Source organism: Arachis duranensis, chromosome 4 (assembly GCF_000817695.3).
Source record: "Arachis duranensis cultivar V14167 chromosome 4, aradu.V14167.gnm2.J7QH, whole genome shotgun sequence".
In the NCBI taxonomy this organism is placed as follows: domain Eukaryota; kingdom Viridiplantae; phylum Streptophyta; class Magnoliopsida; order Fabales; family Fabaceae; genus Arachis; species Arachis duranensis.
Window position 1 is genome coordinate 3,663,950 of NC_029775.3, and position 18,375 is coordinate 3,682,324.

Genomic DNA, 18,375 nt, shown 5'->3' on the forward strand with positions numbered 1-18,375 from the left:
TAATTATAAAAAATACTTTATACTATTAATATTTTAAATTATTTTTTATTTTATTTATTATGAAATGTTTTAGATAAATATAAAATTTCGATATATAAATATTAAGAGTAAAGAATTTTATACGAATCATGTTCATAAGTTTAAAGTTTAGATGATTTTAACGGGTTTGAAATTTAGTTTATTTGTACTGATATATGAATAAAGTATCATTTTTGTCCCGCATGTTTATTTGAAATTTAGTTTATTTGTATTGACTCAATGTTGTCATGCTATTAGGGATCAGAATTGGCAGCGGGACAAAATTGAGACGATTTTGAAATGTTAGGGACTTAAATAGGACGAAAACGTTAAATGACAAAAATGATACATAAAATTAAATTTTAATTCAATTTTATCTTTCAATAATATTAATTAATTTTATCTAAATAAATTACACTTAATCACATTACTTTTATTTTAAATAAATTTATTTTTTTATAATTTTAAAGAATTTCGATACATTAGAGACAAAAGGTACAATTTATACTTTATTTAAAATTTATTTATATGTTTCGTTTTTGTCCCCAACGTTTTCGTCTTTTATTTTTATGTATCATTTTTGTTTCCGACGTTTTCGTCCTAATAAATGCCTAACGTTTCAAAATCGTTTCAATTTTGTCTCGTCGTCAATTCTATTAACGGATCCTAATGACAGGACAATATTGAGTCAATTTTAAAACATTAGGGAGGACGATTGAAATGTTAAGGACAACTTTAAACTTACTCCAAATGTTGGGGACAAAAACGATACTTTACTCTTGATATATTAATACACAGATACATGGAAATTAAATTAAAAAATGTAGCCTGAAATCCTTATAATTTTGTTTAAAGGTTTATACGAGGTACAAGGATGGTTGTATTTTAAAAGCAAGAAAGTGACGTGTAGAGTTTGTTAATGTTGATTTGAACGCAGGTTTTTGCGGATTCTGTTGAAGAACGTGTCAGTTAAACACATTCCCAAGTAACATAACAACCTAACACTCTTCACTTTTACACTCAGTGAGTGTGTGCACTTCAATCCTCCTGTCAATGGCTTCATTTGCTCTCAGAAACGCAAATTCTAAGCGCCTTCTTCTCTCTTACTCTTCATTCCATCGTGTCCTATCCCATGATCCTTCTTCCCTCTACAGCACTGATGAATCATCTCCTTTCTTGTCCCTTGTTTCTTCTCTTCGGAGATCTATGGCCACTTTCACTCGAACGTAAGTCTGTTTTTGCATCTTTCCTTCAATTTTCATCATTGCATATATAAAGAAAGTTCAATGCTTCAACTGCTTATGAGGATAATAGTTATGAAATGACATACCATTTGTATCCAACGATCAATCTATCAATTGTTTGTGTTACAGAAAGCCTCATCTTAACGTGGGAACCATTGGCCATGTTGATCATGGAAAAACCACACTAACTGCTGCAATTACAAAGGTCTGGGGTTTATTTCTCTTAATCTAGCCATGGATTTTTGTGTGTGTGATTCAGTTCTTGTGCTGTGGAAACAGGTGTTATCTGAAGAAGGTAAAGCCAAGGCCATTGCCTTTGAGGAGATAGACAAGGCTCCTGAGGAGAAGAAAAGAGGAATCACTATTGCTACAGTGAGAACTAGTTCTTTTTATGTCTTTCTTCAATGCATATTGTGAATTTTGCCAACACTTTCTGATGTTGAACTTGCAGGCTCATGTAGAGTATGAGACAGCAAAGAGGCACTATGCCCATGTTGATTGCCCGGGGCATGCAGACTATGTTAAGGTAGTGTTTATGCATAATGAATGCTCTTGTCTTTGTGTAAGACTTTGATCTCATTTTAATTGATTTGGCCAAATTACAGAACATGATAACTGGAGCTGCTCAAATGGATGGTGGAATTCTGGTGGTTTCTGCTCCGGATGGGCCCATGCCTCAAACCAAGGAACATATACTGCTTGCTCGACAGGTTCATATACTTCATACACAAGTAAAAAACCAAGTTTTCCTAGAATCTAACTGAATAGCAAAACCATAAGTTGTTTTGTTTGTTTTTGCTATGATAGGTTGGTGTGCCATCATTGGTTTGTTTTCTAAACAAGGTTGATGCTGTTGATGACCCAGAGTTACTTGAACTTGTTGAGATGGAGCTTCGCGGTATGAAGCATTATGTCATATCTTTTTTTATTTGAATTCTTAACACACTTAATAATGTTTCATTTCTTGATTATTTATACAATGGATATGCATCTATCGGAAAACAACCTTTCTTTTTGAGCAGAGCTACTTAGTTTCTACAAGTTTCCTGGGGAAGAGATTCCAATTGTTCGAGGTTCAGCCCTGTCTGCCTTGCAGGGGACAAATGAAGAACTTGGAAAGAAGGCTATCTTAAAATTAATGGATGCTGTGGATGCATACATTTCTGATCCTGTAAGGCAACTTGATAAGCCTTTCTTAATGCCAATAGAAGATGTTTTCTCTATTCAGGTAAGTACATATGGCACATATGTATCATAATTATTCTTATTAAGTATGTCATTCATATTGCACTGCAATTTTTGGTGGTGATGTTCATAATTCCCAATATATGAAGGGGGCAAGAGGAAAATGAGGGAGTTGAAATGTCATTATTAACATTCATTACTGTTTTCTTTCTTGAATGTTAAGGGGCGTGGAACGGTTGCGACAGGTCGTGTTGAACAAGGCACCATCAAAGTTGGTGAGGAGGTTGAAATCTTAGGACTAACACAGGTACATAGGGGAGTTAAACATTAATTACTATTATCATGTCCATGAGTGGTTTTCTTAATAATATATGTTCTACTATTCATTTATTTTTGTCCACAGGGTGCACCTATGAAGACTACTGTTACTGGTGTGGAAATGTTCAAGAAGATTTTGGATCAAGGGCAAGTGAGTAAAATCATTTAAGTTCCATAAACCTTCCTTTTTCCCTTGGATTGGATTGATAAATTGGTTATCCTAATCTGAGTATTTCTAGGCTGGTGATAACGTGGGGCTGCTTCTTCGTGGCCTGAAGCGTGACGATATACAGCGTGGAATGGTGAGTGATCAAGTCAAAGAAAATAACTAAGAATAGGCTGTAGTTTCACCATTTCACTTAGGTTTGTGTATTCGCTTTGCGCGAATTAACAAACTTTTATTCTCTGTTAAAATTACAGGTTATCTCCAAGCCTGGCACATTGAAAACATATAAGAAGTTTGAAGCAGAGATCTATGTCCTCTCTAAAGATGAAGGAGGTCGTCATACTGCATTTTTCTCTAATTATAAGCCTCAGTTTTACATGAGGACTGCAGATATTACTGGAAAGGTGCAGTTACCTGAAAATGTTAAGATGGTCATGCCTGGTGATAATGTGACTGCAAATTTTGAGCTGATGTCACCTGTTCCTCTTGAAGCAGGTATGTTGAACACTAGATATGCCATAGTTGACAAAGATCCTGAATCATCTGTGATATCGTCTTCATAGAATCAATTACTGACATTGAGTCATTGACTACTAACTATTAAAGCAAATTGATATCATGGTCAGAATAGAAAGTTCTACCAAGATATTAAGAAATCAGGCATATAGCTCAGTTTTTTTATGAACTAATGTTATCTAAACAAAATATATCATATAACCATTCTTCATTTTCTATGATTCAACTCATAATCTAGTCATTATAGAAACTGCAAATTATTATAGTTACTATTTACTTTTAAGTTCATATGTGCAACTTTCTTGTAGCTAAATTTAACGATACGATCAGACCGTAATCACATTTATGTATGATCAGGACAAAGATTTGCGTTGAGAGAAGGAGGCAGAACTGTAGGTGCAGGAGTGGTCTCCAAAGTGATTGCCTAAGATCCCGGGTTAAGAAGATTCTACAATTTTTTGTTCATTGATTTGTAAATAATTCAGGAGTAGGAACTGAGCAGCATTTTTAGGAGAATTCCATTATGTGACTACTTATTACACTTGGGTGTTTTGGTTCCATTTGAAGGCGTTTTGTTTGTTCATTAGTCAGAGAATTATACTATTTTATTTGGATAATTTTTTACCTCAGGACAGAAGGTGGTTGATAAATTTTTGGATTGGTTAATAATGCCAATTTCTTCAAGATTCTTCTGACTCATTTTCACTTAGATTTTTATTGGCTGCATCACCAAGATACAGGGGCTGCTATTTAATTGTGAACCTTTGTTGAAGATTACAACTTTAACTATGATTCTGGTCTAAATATGGATGCCATGGAGTATAGCACTGAAAAGTGTTCCTCCTGGATTTTCATTAATAATTGGTCCTTACTGATACAAATCAATAAAGCATTGATTCTTTGACTGAAGAATCAAAATCTAGAGGAAAAAATAAATAAATAACCATAAGAACCAAAAACCAAAATCAAAATTAATGTGGGATAATATACATTTACACAAAACAAACAACAGTGTACAGTGTTACAAATTTACAATTTTTGCTCAAGGTTAACATGGATTACTGATTTTACAATATGGTTCAAAAGTGATGTATTACTTCACCTGTTTTCCAGCAACTTCAAGGCTGTCTCAACCAGTGAGTGTATTGTTAGATTGTGCCTGTTCAATCCAACAGTACCAGAGAAAACATTGAAGCTTTCAAGCTCTGATGTGGTTTCTAATACACCTTCCAGTACCTTCTCCATTCCCATATGCTTGAAGGTATCTATGTTTTCTGCTTTGTCTTTCATCATCGAAATTGCACACTCTATCACAAACCTCCTTATCCTCGGCACCTTTGTTGCTGGATACTTGTGCTTCTTGAGAATATGTACTAGTATACTTGCCAGTTCAACTTCAGTGATTCCAGCTTCTTGAAATACATAGCTTGATTCCTGAGAGGACATGAATGTGAAAACATTTGCTGCTAATCCAACCATGACTTCTTGTAGCTTGTTTTCTTCTGATTTGATTGCCAGAAGTATCTGCATAATTCAGCAATTTGTTAAAATTCTATCTGCATAGAAACATAATATGAAGTTCACATTCTGATAACACAAGATCATAATGATGGGAGTAAAACTTACTGTTGGTGCTGCGGCTGTAACAACCTTTAGCTGGTTGAAGCATTCTGATCCACTGTAGGAGCATAGATTTCTAAGAATCCTAGCAGCATGGACACGAAGCATCGGAGATTTCAATGAATCTACAAGCTTTTCGAGTACTTTCAACTTCAAAATTCGATGGCAATTCATCTTGCTTTCTAATGCCAGCATTGCTAAGGCCTCTCCAGCAGCAGTTGTTACATCTATCTGATTTTCAGGAATGTTCTGTTTGAAGAATATGTTGAACAATCCCTTAAGTATTCCACCTGTGCCTCCAATTCGCTCCTTCACATCCTCTTCCAAAGCAAGACTAGTTAAAATTTCAATGCTCAGTTTCTGTAGAAGAGGGTGGTTCTCTCCATACCTCAGAATATCTCTGATATTGCTGATTGTGAAAACTATCTCAGAAATCTTTCTTCGAAGTTGTTTCCCAGTTGAGCCTGTTGTGCTAACCAGCATCTTCATAAGCTGAAGTGATCTCTTCACAGTCACAACTTGTGAAGGAGTGACATTCACATTCTTCAGCAATCTTTCTTCGGCATGTGCGAATTCAATGATCTTGGGTAGCAGGCCTCTTGTGTTTCCAATCTTTCCACAGTTGTCATGATCGCGTGCGAGTTTTTTCAAAATCCGGAGTCCATGTTGGTTAAATGTCCAGAATCCATAGTTTGGATGATCAAATATGAGCTTCTTTTCTCCAATTTCATCAGCTGCAGGATTAGAATGCCTGTTAGTTTGGAGAAGACTTGATATTGACTCCATAGCTCCAGGTATCCCAGCAATGCGAAGCGAGTTCTGCTTCTTGCCTGCTAGTTCAGCTAAAATCTCTGCAGCCGAAAGCCTAATCTCTTCATCATTCTGATCTGTCCAATTCAACATCTCAACTAGTCTCTCCACAACAATTACTGAAATTCCAATCTTCTGAAGAGTGTCATCAGCAAATCGTGCACTCACTGCGAACCGGCGAAGTATTCTAGCCCCAATGAGCTGCTCATCAGGAGAATTTGAGGCCAAGAAATCCATAGCAAGAGTAACCATGTCCATCTTCAAGCCATCAAATATGCTTCCATTGACACACCTCGAATACGAGTCATAAAAGAATCTCCTAATAGAAACCATGCCTGTTGGCCCCAACTCACACTCTTTGTTAACCTCTTCCAACAATTTGCAGTAACTTATTTTCCATTCCCAATAAGCCTTCTCTGCCAAGAACAACAATGCCTCAGCCAGAGCCAAAGAGTAGAATATAAAAAGCGCAGATTTTCGGTTCCTCTTATCAGTGTCTCCCTTTTCCACTTCTCCATAATCATGACTGATGAGTTTTATCAATGAGAGAACAACACAAGCAGTTGCAGATAGAAGCTGAAGCCAATAGAGAATCCTGCTGATATTCCTTGAAAGGGAAAACCATTCAACATATGGAAGAAGAGGAACATCAGAGCTAATCCACACTCGTGTCGCCGTCCTTGCGAAATTCTTCTCCTCTGGATTAACTACTCTGTCAATCCTCTGTTTGCTCTGTTCTGATCCAATGATAGGCCTAATGAAGAGCCTCTTGATGCTTTGAAAAATTGAGGTTGAAGTTGACCTTAGAATCTTGAAACTGTTGATTCCAACATCAGTAATAGACCATGTTGCTTGGTGCTGCCACTCAAGTTCATGGCTCCTACTGAAGATTCTAGTCCCTTCAATCAATAGTATGATTGTGATGAACCAAAAGTCGCTTTTCTCTAACGTGATGGCGAAGCCACCAAGGAGAACAACAGTTGCCCAAATGAATCCAAGAGTTCCAAGGCCAGTTGCTGATTTCTCAAGCACTGCAAGCCTTAGAGCAAAAAGGGTAAGCTTCTTTTCTGGTGCAGCAACTCCACAAGTTGCTGAAGACACATCAGCACCATTGCTGTCCCTCGTTCCTATGCTGCTTCGCGGCTCGAAAACTGTGTTGCTTGTGCTGCTGTAGGCATTGCTGAGCCTCTGGAGTTCACCAACTTGTACATGAATGCTTCCATCTCCTTCCTCAGAACGGTTATGTTCCATCATGGGAAAAAAATACTAATATATATATATATATATACTACAACATGTGATGGAGAATGTTGAAAAAGAAATGAGATTTTGTTGAGGAAAATGTGGATTTTATAGATGAATGAAATGGAAGAGCTTAGAGGGTAAGTTTCTTATGTGGAATGTTGGGTGAAGAGTGACGCCAAACTTCTCTTGCCATGAAATGTTTGAACAAGTTGCTTATGCTTTGCTGGCAATCCTAGTAACTTGGGGAAAGGGTTAACTTTCTTCTCCATGTAACTTTTCTGTAATCATTGGATTGCTTTCTATTTCCATGAAATTTCATTATTTATAATCAAACTAGAGTGGGATCCGCGCAATACGCGGAGAGGTAGATTATTTATACTATATAGTGTATTTTAATAAATGTTATATTAAAAATATGTTAGAGAATATATTATAAATAGATTTTGAATTTATTTATTTTTAAGAAAGACATAGGTTATTTATATTAGAGTTATATAAAACTGTATTTTTATTTTTTTTTCATTTTTCGTTTTGCATTAATTGTTACACTTTATCTTTTTTTTTTTGTTTTTTGTTTGTTTGTAAATAAAAATATTATATTAAATTTAAGAAATCTTTTATGATCAGTATGAGAGATTAAGAAATGAAGAATAATAAGAGTCTTAATATGTATGTTATAAAATTTGAATATTTGTAACTGGAATTTTTTATAATTATTATTCTGATAAACTTTTAATGTATGTTTATTGTATTTAATTAGTACTTAATGTTTCAATTGAATAATAATAGATAAGAGTTTTTTGTTTTAATTTTTTTAAAATATTTTATTTTACTAAATAGTGATTGGTTGATTTTCATCTTTTGCCAAGTCATTAGAATTGCTGATGTAGCATCATTAGCAAAGAAAAGATGACTTAAACTCATTGTGGAAAGAGTTGGTATCAGTTTTTATATATTATAAATAGATATTATTATTTATTATAAGTTGTTAAATATAATTGGAAGACTTATCCATTAATGAAATATAATTTCTTGTGTTATAAATTCATTAACATGAAAAAAATCAACTAGCCATTTATATTAAGAAATTAGGTTGTCTTTTACCAATATATGGTTCCTTTCACAACTCACAAGCTTTGACATTAATTGATAGGCTTAAAGATACATACCACTCCGTACAGGGTCATCAATTTTAATATGTTTGTTAACTACTAGTTTAGTCTTCTAAACCTTTTTGACATTCAAAAAAGGAGAAAATAATTTATTATTGTATTAAAAAGACAAGTTATAGTTTTGTACTTCTGTTCTAGTTGTTTAGTCTTTGAATAGGGGAGTTCTGGCCCAAAAAATAATTACAACATGGTTTATGATTTAGAAGTTGGAATTAGCCCTCTTCATTACCAAATCCCACCATACATATAGTAATCTATTATCTATTCAAGCATGAACTTGATTTGGTATATGAAGAACTCGAGAAGCAAAACAAGTTGTTCTTGTTCCGGAGTTGACCTAATCATTTTTATCCCCAAACTTTTCGTTGAACAATATTATTTATATCATTATTGTTAGTCAATAATTATGATGTATGAATGAACAATTGAACAAGCATCCTGGTCCCTAGTGGTTAATACAAAAATAATAATAATAGTAAAAAACTCTGCCCATCATTTTTCGGTTTTTTTGTATAGAAGTAAAAACAGTGATATAACCTAACATTGTAATTTTTGGTATTTTTTAAGTGTGAAAAGTATATAAATCGGCAAGTTCAATTTTTGTATCTCAATTTTTTTTTAATAACAATTTTTCGATTCAATTTCTGTACTTCTCACAAATTGGACGGTTCAATTTTTGTACCCCTTACAAATCGGTTCAACTTTTGAGAATAACACCCAACAATTCACATTTCAAAAAAAAACGTCATTGCTACCGAATATCAAAAACAAAAAGTATCATTTTTCATTCACGCCGATTTTTTTCCCATTAAAAACTCTGCAAAAATTGTTTCGGATGTATAGACCATAGAGTATAGAGTAATCCTAATCCATACAAGTCCGAGCATTAAAAAACTAGAGCATGATTAAAAGTAAATAAATAATAAAAATTAGAATTCAAAAAAAAAGAAATACAAGAAATATTATTGTTATTATCGTGATTCTGAGTTAATATGCACATCTGATTATTAAAATAACCCGCGTGAGACGCTTGGAGTGCACGTACAATGTACATGTTGCCGTACTTATCTAACTCAAAATCTATATCAAAATGAGTTGCTTGTTACAAATAATTATACTACTAATAAGATAATACTAATGATTGATTAAATAATTAACGAGTTACTTTGAAGGCTACAGCTTATAGCTAGTTACTAGTTACGCTGCTAATGCTGCCCATCTTGTACAATGAACAATGGGAATACACCAATCTTAACAAAGTATATGCTGCATTGATCTTTGTTTATATTGATTTTTAATCATCTTATCTAATCTTTAAATCAAATATTAGTTAATATATTGTTATTTTTCTTAAATTAAGTAACCAATATTAATATGTTAGTTGATTATTCTAAGAGAATGATTACATTATTATAAAATTTATTTAAGAATTCAACAGTAATAGGGTCTTAGCAAAACCATGTTTCGTTTTATTTTGGGTCCCATCCCAGAAAGAAAGCGTATGCGCAAAGAGAAAGGGCTTCGGTGGAGAGGGAAAAAATAGAAGCTACAAAAGAAAGCAAGGGAATATAACTAACTAAAGGACCATATTGTGACACCTTGAGCAGATTTAGCTTGCGAAATATTTTGGTTTTAATTTAGCGTACACGAAAAACAGAATGGACTTAACTTACAAGCTTAAGCCAATGGTTTTTCATTTCTTACAAATATACTTTTTCTATGTATATAACTTTTTTAATTTGGTTTTATTCTGTCTTGTCATTCTAATTTTAGTCATCCATTAGTTATGATATGCATTTTATAAAATTGGAACTCTAGAAGATAGTAGATAAGGTGTAAAAATGAAGTTAAGTTCCATCAGATTTTCCATATCCTTACTAAGCATATCCAAATCTTAAGAGTATATAAAAAAAAGTAAAAACTGCATTTAAGTTTGAGCTGAATACAGCTCTGATTAATTCCATTGTCTCATGAATCAGTTTGAAAGCTTACATCAGATCAGTGCACTCTTTCATCCAGTGAATTCAATTGAATGTCTGCATCAAAATATCCTACCAGATCAACGAACAAAATTAAACAAATCATATTAGGTACTGCTAAATTCTATTCACCAAGAATTCAACACTTACTCCATCTAATGCTGCTGCGGCAAGAATCAGAAACAGCATTATGACATGTCTCTGCCCATGAAGATATCATCAAGACCAGAAGAGCTCACACATGAAAATTGTAGTAGATTCCTCAGCATATCAACTGTTATACATCAAAAACCTACATGGAAAAATGGCAGAGAGACAGCATATGAGCTTCACTTCAGGTAGCAAGGAAAATAAAAGAAGTGTTACTCGTGAAAGATTAATCACCGAGTATTGCAAATCGCTTATAATACTATTAGTTACAACATAACATGTGATTTTATCATAGTTGATAATGATATCAATCCATAAGGATGCAGCAGTTCTTGTTAAAATAGGAAAATAGCAAACCTTGTCACTTCATGATTATTATCAAGAAAAGGCAGGTACACAAACAGAACTAGTAAATAGTCAAATGAATGACACACAAGTCAACACATTCCAGCAGAGAAAATCTCCAATTTGTGGAAGTTTTTTATTCTCCAAATTGCAGTATTTACACACAAATTTTAAACTTGAAAGCAATGCAATAAAAAACCCAACAGATTAACATAAAATGAAGAGAGTAATGAATAAACTATATCAATCAATCATACATACACCTATACAACCTGCGCAAACAACTCATTGAGCTCACTATAGAGAATCCAATCACTAACATAGCAAAATCACAGTAGATCAAACCCTACAAATTTCTATGGTGCATTCTGGAATTTACATAACACAGGAATCACAAATCCACAATCACAATATTAGTAACACAGAACACAAGCAAGAAAGCAAACGTTGCATATTTGCTTAGTAATAATACCTATATGACGGCACTCCTCTGTCTAACCCTAGCTTTCTCCGCATCAATAATAGACTCCACAAGCTTCACCGCATTCTCAAGCTTCCCCTGCGCATTCACTACACAGTAATCAAAATTCTTCACGTGCTTCACCTCCTCCTTCGCCGTCGCTATCCTCACAAGCAGCGACTCCACCGTCTCCGTTTTCCGATCCACCAGCCTCTCCACCATCGCCGCCTCACTCTCCGCCACCAGAAAAATAAACACCGCCGATTTCCCTAGCACCTTCCTCAGCGTCTGCGCGCCCTGTATATCAACCCTAAGCACAATATCATAACCCTTCGCCATGAACTCTCTGATCTGCTGCTTCGGCACGCCCTTATAGTCACCGTACACCAGCGCGTACTCGAGAAGCTCGTCGCCCTCCACCATGGAGAGAAACTCCTCCTTCGAGACGAAGTAGTAGTCCTGGCCGTGAACTTCGGTAGGGCGCTTCGGGCGCGTGGTGGCAGTTATGACGAAGTGAAGGTTGCGGCGGGAGTCCCGGAGGCGTTGGATGAGTGCATCCTTGCCGACGCCGCTGGGGCCGCAGATGACGATTATGAGCGGATTCGGTTCGGGTCGGAGGGGTTCGGAGCTGAATGAGGATCCGAGTGAGGATTCGAGCGAGCGGAGGAGTTCGGAGCGGTCGGCTTTGTCAATGGAAGGGATCCGGTTGGTGTCGCCCATTCTAGATGAGTAAGAGTGGCGCGCGGGTATGGAGAGGCGCGTGAGGGAGATGGAGAGGCGCGTGGGTTTGGGTTTGGCGGTTATTAGTGGGAAGGTGGGGAGGGAGTGAGGGAGAGAGGTACACAACCACCTTCGGAACATGGGATTGGGACTTGGAGAGTCAAGGGCAAAATTGTCATTCACTGTAAAGAGCAGCAAACGTGATGCTTGCTTGCTTGCCTCCCTCCCTCACAGGTATTTCCTACTCACTCTCTTTCTTAGATTCCATATCATCTTCGTTTGGGATTTTTTTCAAAAATTAAAAAAAAAATTATATTTCCCCAAATACCACCTCGCCAAAGTCTAAACTTGTTCTAAACAAAAAAAAAATTATTGTATTTGGAGAATTAATTTTTAAAAATAATGTTTGGCGAAATATGAATTTTTTCTTTTATTTATGAAAAAAACCCCATCTTATCTAGAATTAGTTTTAGATTTCACAAGCATTTCTATTCTCTCTTATTATTAGGAAAAGTCCTTGTAGTTTTCTTTTGGGTTTTTGTTGGGTCCAAATGAATCACTTTCTTTGCTTAGCCGATTCAATAAAACTCCAAGAGCTTTGATAGAAAAACCAAATAAAATAATATTTCCCGCAGTAATTTATTTTCCACATTTCAGGAACCAAAATAATACGTTTAGTAGTTAGTTAATTATTTTGTGGTTATTTGACGATCAAAGATCGAATGCATGATAACATAAAAAAGGTTACATTTACTAGGCATGTAGAAATATTCACTCGCTACCAAAATAAAAAGTCATTCGTTGAGAAAGAGAATGCATTTGTTGAATTAAAATTCTCTAGCCACTTTGTTGAACATACATAAGAGGGTACCTTGATCTTGACTAAGATTAGATTAAAATAATACATATATCATTGGAATTGTGCCAAATGAATGATATACTAATAATACAAAACTAAAGACTTCTGTTCTGCAGTGATGCAACTACTCTAGCTTCAGGCTTCAGTTATCTGTTAATCAACCAATTAGAGTGCAAAGTAAACCATCAATTGGATCATGGGCAGAACCCCTTCTAACTTTCAAATTCATTATGCAAATTTCGCATGACCTAAGAGCTACAAACTTCTTAAAATCTTGAGTCTCTTAAAGCTCTTCAGCTGTTTTAAGATAATCAAAGATCAAGTGTGTAGGACATGAACCTATAGATATAAATATATATATGAGAGCTTCATAGCGCAATGCAGTTGTTGTTGGCCACATGTTCATCATCTCCAATGTTCAATACCATTGACCACCAGGTCCTCCTTGAGCAGCTGCAACTTTTCTTGCCATGTATTGAGGCTTTGGCTGCAGTCCGTTCGAGCCTTCAATCCCATCATCTTCTGCCCTCTCATTTTTACAGCTAGGGTTGCTTCTCCTCGGATATGAGCAGCTCGAAGCAGCATACTGAGCTGAAACAGTTGGATTCCTAACAACCCTCCGCTGCTCAGTCTCTGCTGTTACTGCTACTCCACAGTTGTTGTAGCGCATTACTGAACCAACAACTTTTCCAGGCCTTGCCGCAGCACCTGAAGAGAGGATAAGAAACATTAAACCTTCATGCAGGATCTATTTCTTTGGTACAAACTGTTTTATTTGACCATGTAGAAACAAAAGTTGCATGGTAAAGTCAGTTATCTCACCTTGAATATTTTGAGGAGCTTGCAAAGGAAGGCGAGTCATAGGGACAGCGCTGCTCCTATCCATGGGTGGTTTCTCAACTTCTTTGATACAACACTTGGATAGATCATTTGCCACCTCAGCCGTATTCTGTACCGAGTTATCTGAATACAACACACATGGTCTGCAAGCAGAGTTCAGTCAGAAGAGTTGGCAATTGAAGAGCAGCTGAACGAGTGACCTGACGAGGTAAAACTACAATATCCAAATCAACATTTCCCAAGTATAAACAAGATTAAGATACCTGGGTAACGATGCATGTTGCCTCTCCGGTGGAGCAACAGTTCCACCTTTGCCGTAATGCTCCTCAAGATATGCAAATTGTTTCTTGAAGTGGTCCACAGCACTGATGAAAAAGGTGTTAGGGTAAAAAAATACAGCACCAAAGCACAAAAGGGAAAACAAAATTCAAAGGTTAACATGACATGTTGGACCAATTGGGGTATAAAAAATGAACAAAGGACATCTAACCAAAATAGAAACAGATTGAAAAGTCAAATTTACAATCCCATGAAGCACAAAACTTTGGTTATTACATTTGAACAAACATACAATCGAGTAAAGTAACAGAAAAAAAGATTTATCAACTCTAAATACTCATTCAGCATTAATTATTTACAAAAGAACTTCTACCTTCAAAGTCCACTTGCACGGGGAATTAAATACTAAGAAAAAGCCAGCAAATATGGCATGGCTTATGGTTAATAATTCAATCTGTTACATAGAGATATTTAGAGAATAGCCCATTATAAAAAATTGTATTGAGTGGTTAACGAAATGCAAAGAATAAGGATGAAACAAAAGTTCGGCTACAGCCATAGACAACAATACCTAGGATACATGAAACCTGTTGGCTCTGCTCCCTCTAGAAATTCCTTTAACATCTTTGGATGGTACTCTAGAATCTCACGGTATATAAGTTCTCGTACATCTTCCTTTGTTATCCTGCGTCTCTCAAACTCAAATTCCATCTTTGTAACTGGCTGGGCAGAAGGTTCTCTCTCAACCTTGGCCAAGCCTTTAAAATATGGATCCGCTAACGCCTAACAATATCATACACAAGATACCAGGTTAATAAAAGATTACCAAAGAAACTGAACCAAAGACGGATGGAAATTCAGAATTCAACCTCTTCAGCAGAAGGCCGATCTTTAGGCTCAAAGGCCAGCATTCTTTCTAATAAACGAAGAGCAAGGGGGTCTGCATTAGGAAACTTCTGGGAGAAAGGAACTGGCTTCTTCTTGCGCATGCTGCTCAAGTATCTCCGAGCTTTCTCATTCCTTACCTATTAATATGCAACCAAGGTTGCATTAAGTAAAAACCAAAACACACAAGACTGCAAAGAGGAAGCGAAACTGAAGAACAGACTCTAGCAATGGCTTCAAGAGATGGTGTTCCAAGAAGATCAGTCATGAGATCCAATTGATGGACAACATTCTTCCCAGGGAAAAGAGGCTTTCCAGTCAAAAGTTCTGCGAAAATGCAGCCAATGCTCCATATGTCTATAGCTGGTGTATACTGAAAAGAAAATGGTTCAGGCAATAGTGATTTACCGAGTGAAAGATAACAGATCAGTGAAAGACACACAAGTAGATACACACTATTCATTTTTATTCACAAACATGATCAATCTAATATTTGCTTTTAATGCAAATTGAATAGTACCACAGCAATATGAATAAGGATGCATACAAAAATGTTTTAAATTAGATTTAGAAGAAGAATTTTGTATTAGCATGTATTAGATTTTTGGTTAATCTATTTCAAAGAAATAATCATCCAGACTTTCTGGATCAAGTAATTGTAAATGTCATATAAATATATCAAGTATATTAAATAGAAGTGATAACATTTATCAAACCTTCGAAAAAAAGGATCCGCACAGCTCAGGGGCCCTATACCACCTTGTTGCAACATAATCCTGTGAGCAAACAAAATGGACTCAGTCGTGATGAAGTAAAACGACGAGATATGTTAAAGGTGAAGGTTTCAAGGAAAAGAATAATCATACTGTCCAGAATATGGCAGTGGGTGTATCATTAAAAGCCACTCTGGCAAGACCAAAGTCACAAATCTTCAGTTTGCAGTCAGCATTTGCTAAAATGTTTTTTGGCTTTAGGTCTCGGTGAAAAACGTTTGCTACAATAACATTGAGAAGTTTGAAATCAGCTGTGATGCTCATAATTAAGCAACTAGTTTTATGCAATAACAAAAGCAAATATGCTACAAGAAGAATCCGAAACAAACCCATTAACTATATGTAAAGAACAGAACCTGTGTGTATATACTTCAAGCCTCGGAGAAGCTGATAGAGGAAAAACTGGTAATGCTCTGGTGTCAGATCATCATTTGCTTTGATGACCTGATGCAAATCAGATTCCATGAGTTCAAAAACAACATATATATCTTTGAATTCCCTTCTAGAAGGTGGTAACAAAATATGTTTGATCTCCACAATATCCGGATGACGTAAGAGTCTAAGAAGCTTAATCTCACGAAGAATGCGAGTAGCGTCAGAAACATGTTCAAATATGTCATTGATTTTCTTAATTGCGACCTTTTCTCCTGTGTGAGAATCATATGCAGAACAAACAACACCATAGCTTCCTTTACCAATTACTTCCTCTATTCTGTATCTGCTCCCTTCACCATATTCAGTAAAGAAGTCTACTTCCACAGATGACTTGATTAAAAGAAAACAAACACTATTTAGTAAAGATAGTAAGAAAAACCAAACGCTGTGCTAAGAGTTAACCATTCCACACGATGCATGCATGTTGTATTCTGAAATAGAGGTATTCTAGTCCAAATACTTATATCATAAATTTGCAAGAACTTTATGAGGTTTGGACCTATTCATAAACATCAAAGGTTCTAGTAGCTCCAAATTCTCAGAGTCATATCCACATTCCATGTAGTAAATTTACACAATGATTTATATTACCACCCAGGATATGTTAAACTTGATCACTCTTTAGCAAAAATGGAGGTGGTTGGGTACTTCGGCATCTTTAACTCTAATATCATTGTATTTACTTGCATAATATGATTAAAACTTGGATAATAGGAATTTGTTATCAGTGATTTAGCATATTAAAATGAAGATTTAAAACATCCCCAAAAAAAGACATAGAAAATCCATTGCAATAGTCTAGATACAGCACAGGAACCAAAATAGCACTCCACAACATTTTAAATTATGTGGAAAACAAACTTTCTGTAGGACCTCTCATAAACCAACTAAAGTATTTAGCATATGGCAGGGAAGCATAAACATTTGCAAGACCAATTATTATTTATTAACCACACACAAGCCCCATATCCAGCACACAACTAAAACAGTAAAAACAGAATACTAGATTGTATAAAAGAACAAAATTTCAATCACCAAAAGAGTATAAATTCATACATAGGCAATAGATACATTCACAAGTCACCACACATATCATTCCCTACCCCTCAACATCCACTAAATTCCTCCCCAAAAAATACAAAACACCAATCCAAAACATATTAAGATATATACATGTAAATCTAAATATACATATGAGCTGAGTAACTTTACCTTTTTTCTCTGATCAGGCAGCATCTTCAAAACTGAGCATAAAAGAACTTTTAATTATTTAAGCAAAAGCTGCATCAACCAGCCCCTTCTCTCGGGTATAATCCAAATCACCCGAACTCCCACTTCCACTTCAAAACCCCAGAAAAAAGGGAAAACCACACTTGCACTAGAACTCCCAGATCAAGAGGGAATGATCAAAATGCAAAGAAATATCCCAAAGAAGTAATAAATAAGATAAAAGAAAAGTAAAAGGAAAAACCTTTACTTCAAACCCCAACAGAGCTCAATAAGAAAACATACCCAATAAACTTCAGCAGATAATACAACAACTACGATTGAGAAAACAGGAACATGAACTAGAATACGACTATTTCAGAATCCAACAAAAGTGGAAGAGGAAACAAAGGGGAAAAAATACTGTTGGAAGTCTCAAAATCTAGCTGGAAAGGGCAAAGTAGTAGATCAGGTTGGAGTATGAATTGCTGCAAGGAAAATCAGCGGAAAAAACTGATCTTTTAGAGAATCTACTGTGGCGATAATCACTAACGCAACTAAAAGGGAAATGGATAAATATATATGAGCTTATGAACAATGGGAGAAAAGAAGAGAAGGTCCTCGAAAGTGGGGTTTTGTGGAATGGGAAATTGGGAGTGGAAAGACAAGAACTTGTGGATCTCAGAGAGAGAATTGAAGAGAAGCCATGTACTTCTTCAAGAAGAAGAAGAAGAAGAAGAAGAAGGGATGTGGTGGTGAGCTCAGAAAGAGAAAGTAGAGAGAAGAATAAAATAAAGGGACGAATATACGAAAATAAATAAATAAATAATAATGTTAAATATTCGAAAATGTGGTTTAAAATGGAAACTTGGAAACCATTATTGCAGACTGAGAGGATCATATTTGCCACACGATTTCTTTCTATTTATTTATTTTGTTATATGAATACGATGAACCTTGACCAATTTTAGTGATTTATTCTATTTTATTTATTTACTTTGTTCTATATTTTAAAAAAATAAATTATTGGATAGGGTAGAAGTACGAGAGGATTTTTTTGAGGAGAGTGTTGGGAGTTTGTTAATGACATTCATTGTCAATAGTTAATCCTTATCTAAAATTTAACTAGAATTTAATTAACAAATGGTAA

At 35.4% G+C, this 18,375-nt stretch overlaps 4 protein-coding genes across 6 annotated transcripts; 1 reads left to right on the top strand and 3 right to left on the bottom strand.

Annotated features, from left to right (window-relative positions):
* The first annotated feature begins 998 nt into the window (after nt 1–998).
* LOC107482675 (elongation factor Tu, mitochondrial-like) lies at nt 999–4,029 on the top strand. Its single transcript, XM_016103200.3, has 12 exons — nt 999–1,244; nt 1,392–1,467; nt 1,542–1,634; nt 1,714–1,788; nt 1,868–1,972; nt 2,070–2,160; nt 2,285–2,490; nt 2,671–2,754; nt 2,851–2,916; nt 3,005–3,067; nt 3,186–3,426; nt 3,805–4,029. Exons 1-12 carry the CDS (start codon nt 1,072–1,074, stop codon nt 3,873–3,875), a joined length of 1,344 nt encoding a protein of 447 aa, XP_015958686.1. The 5' UTR covers nt 999–1,071; the 3' UTR covers nt 3,876–4,029.
* A 240-nt stretch (nt 4,030–4,269) lies between these two features.
* LOC107482673 (uncharacterized) lies at nt 4,270–7,182 on the bottom strand. The gene is made up of 2 exons (XM_016103198.3): nt 5,074–7,182; nt 4,270–4,971 (listed from the first exon to the last, which is right to left on the bottom strand). Exons 1-2 carry the CDS (start codon nt 7,129–7,131, stop codon nt 4,546–4,548), a joined length of 2,484 nt encoding a protein of 827 aa, XP_015958684.1. The 5' UTR covers nt 7,132–7,182; the 3' UTR covers nt 4,270–4,545.
* A 3,017-nt stretch (nt 7,183–10,199) lies between these two features.
* Nucleotides 10,200–12,241, bottom strand: LOC107482676 (guanylate kinase 3, chloroplastic). 3 transcript variants are annotated; one of them, XR_001590748.3, is made up of 3 exons: nt 11,241–12,241; nt 10,424–10,565; nt 10,200–10,330 (listed from the first exon to the last, which is right to left on the bottom strand). XR_001590748.3 is itself a non-coding variant. In XM_016103201.3 (2 exons), exon 1 carries the CDS (start codon nt 12,087–12,089, stop codon nt 11,241–11,243), a length of 849 nt encoding a protein of 282 aa, XP_015958687.1. In that variant the 5' UTR covers nt 12,090–12,241; the 3' UTR covers nt 10,200–10,565. The 3 variants fall into 3 exon arrangements, 1 of the variants encoding a protein (XP_015958687.1); XR_001590747.3 differs by having other exon boundaries at nt 10,200–10,345; XM_016103201.3 differs by having other exon boundaries at nt 10,200–10,565.
* A 563-nt stretch (nt 12,242–12,804) lies between these two features.
* Nucleotides 12,805–18,015, bottom strand: LOC107482674 (mitogen-activated protein kinase 15). Its single transcript, XM_016103199.3, has 10 exons — nt 17,232–18,015; nt 15,941–16,349; nt 15,678–15,805; nt 15,528–15,587; nt 15,035–15,184; nt 14,796–14,951; nt 14,498–14,709; nt 13,911–14,012; nt 13,630–13,790; nt 12,805–13,515 (listed from the first exon to the last, which is right to left on the bottom strand). Exons 1-10 carry the CDS (start codon nt 17,253–17,255, stop codon nt 13,226–13,228), a joined length of 1,692 nt encoding a protein of 563 aa, XP_015958685.1. The 5' UTR covers nt 17,256–18,015; the 3' UTR covers nt 12,805–13,225.
* Between the last annotated feature and the right edge of the window lie 360 nt (nt 18,016–18,375).

Excerpts from the sequence above, each read along its gene's own strand:
- LOC107482675 (XM_016103200.3), top strand. The coding sequence starts at position 1,072 with ATGGCTTCATTTGCTCTCAGAAACGCAAATTCTAAGCGCCTTCTTCTC. Across the intron at positions 1,635-1,713 it reads GAGGAATCACTATTGCTACA|GCTCATGTAGAGTATGAGAC; the intron begins GTGAGAACTAGT and ends TTGAACTTGCAG. Across the intron at positions 1,789-1,867 it reads GGCATGCAGACTATGTTAAG|AACATGATAACTGGAGCTGC; the intron begins GTAGTGTTTATG and ends GCCAAATTACAG.
- LOC107482673 (XM_016103198.3), bottom strand. The coding sequence starts at position 7,131 with ATGATGGAACATAACCGTTCTGAGGAAGGAGATGGAAGCATTCATGTA. Across the intron at positions 4,972-5,073 it reads TTACAGCCGCAGCACCAACA|ATACTTCTGGCAATCAAATC; the intron begins GTAAGTTTTACT and ends TGAATTATGCAG.
- LOC107482676 (XM_016103201.3), bottom strand. The coding sequence starts at position 12,089 with ATGTTCCGAAGGTGGTTGTGTACCTCTCTCCCTCACTCCCTCCCCACC.
- LOC107482674 (XM_016103199.3), bottom strand. The coding sequence starts at position 17,255 with ATGCTGCCTGATCAGAGAAAAAAG. Across the intron at positions 16,350-17,231 it reads TGCCTGATCAGAGAAAAAAG|TCATCTGTGGAAGTAGACTT; the intron begins GTAAAGTTACTC and ends CTTTTAATCAAG. Across the intron at positions 13,791-13,910 it reads CAACATGCATCGTTACCCAG|ACCATGTGTGTTGTATTCAG; the intron begins GTATCTTAATCT and ends CTCTGCTTGCAG.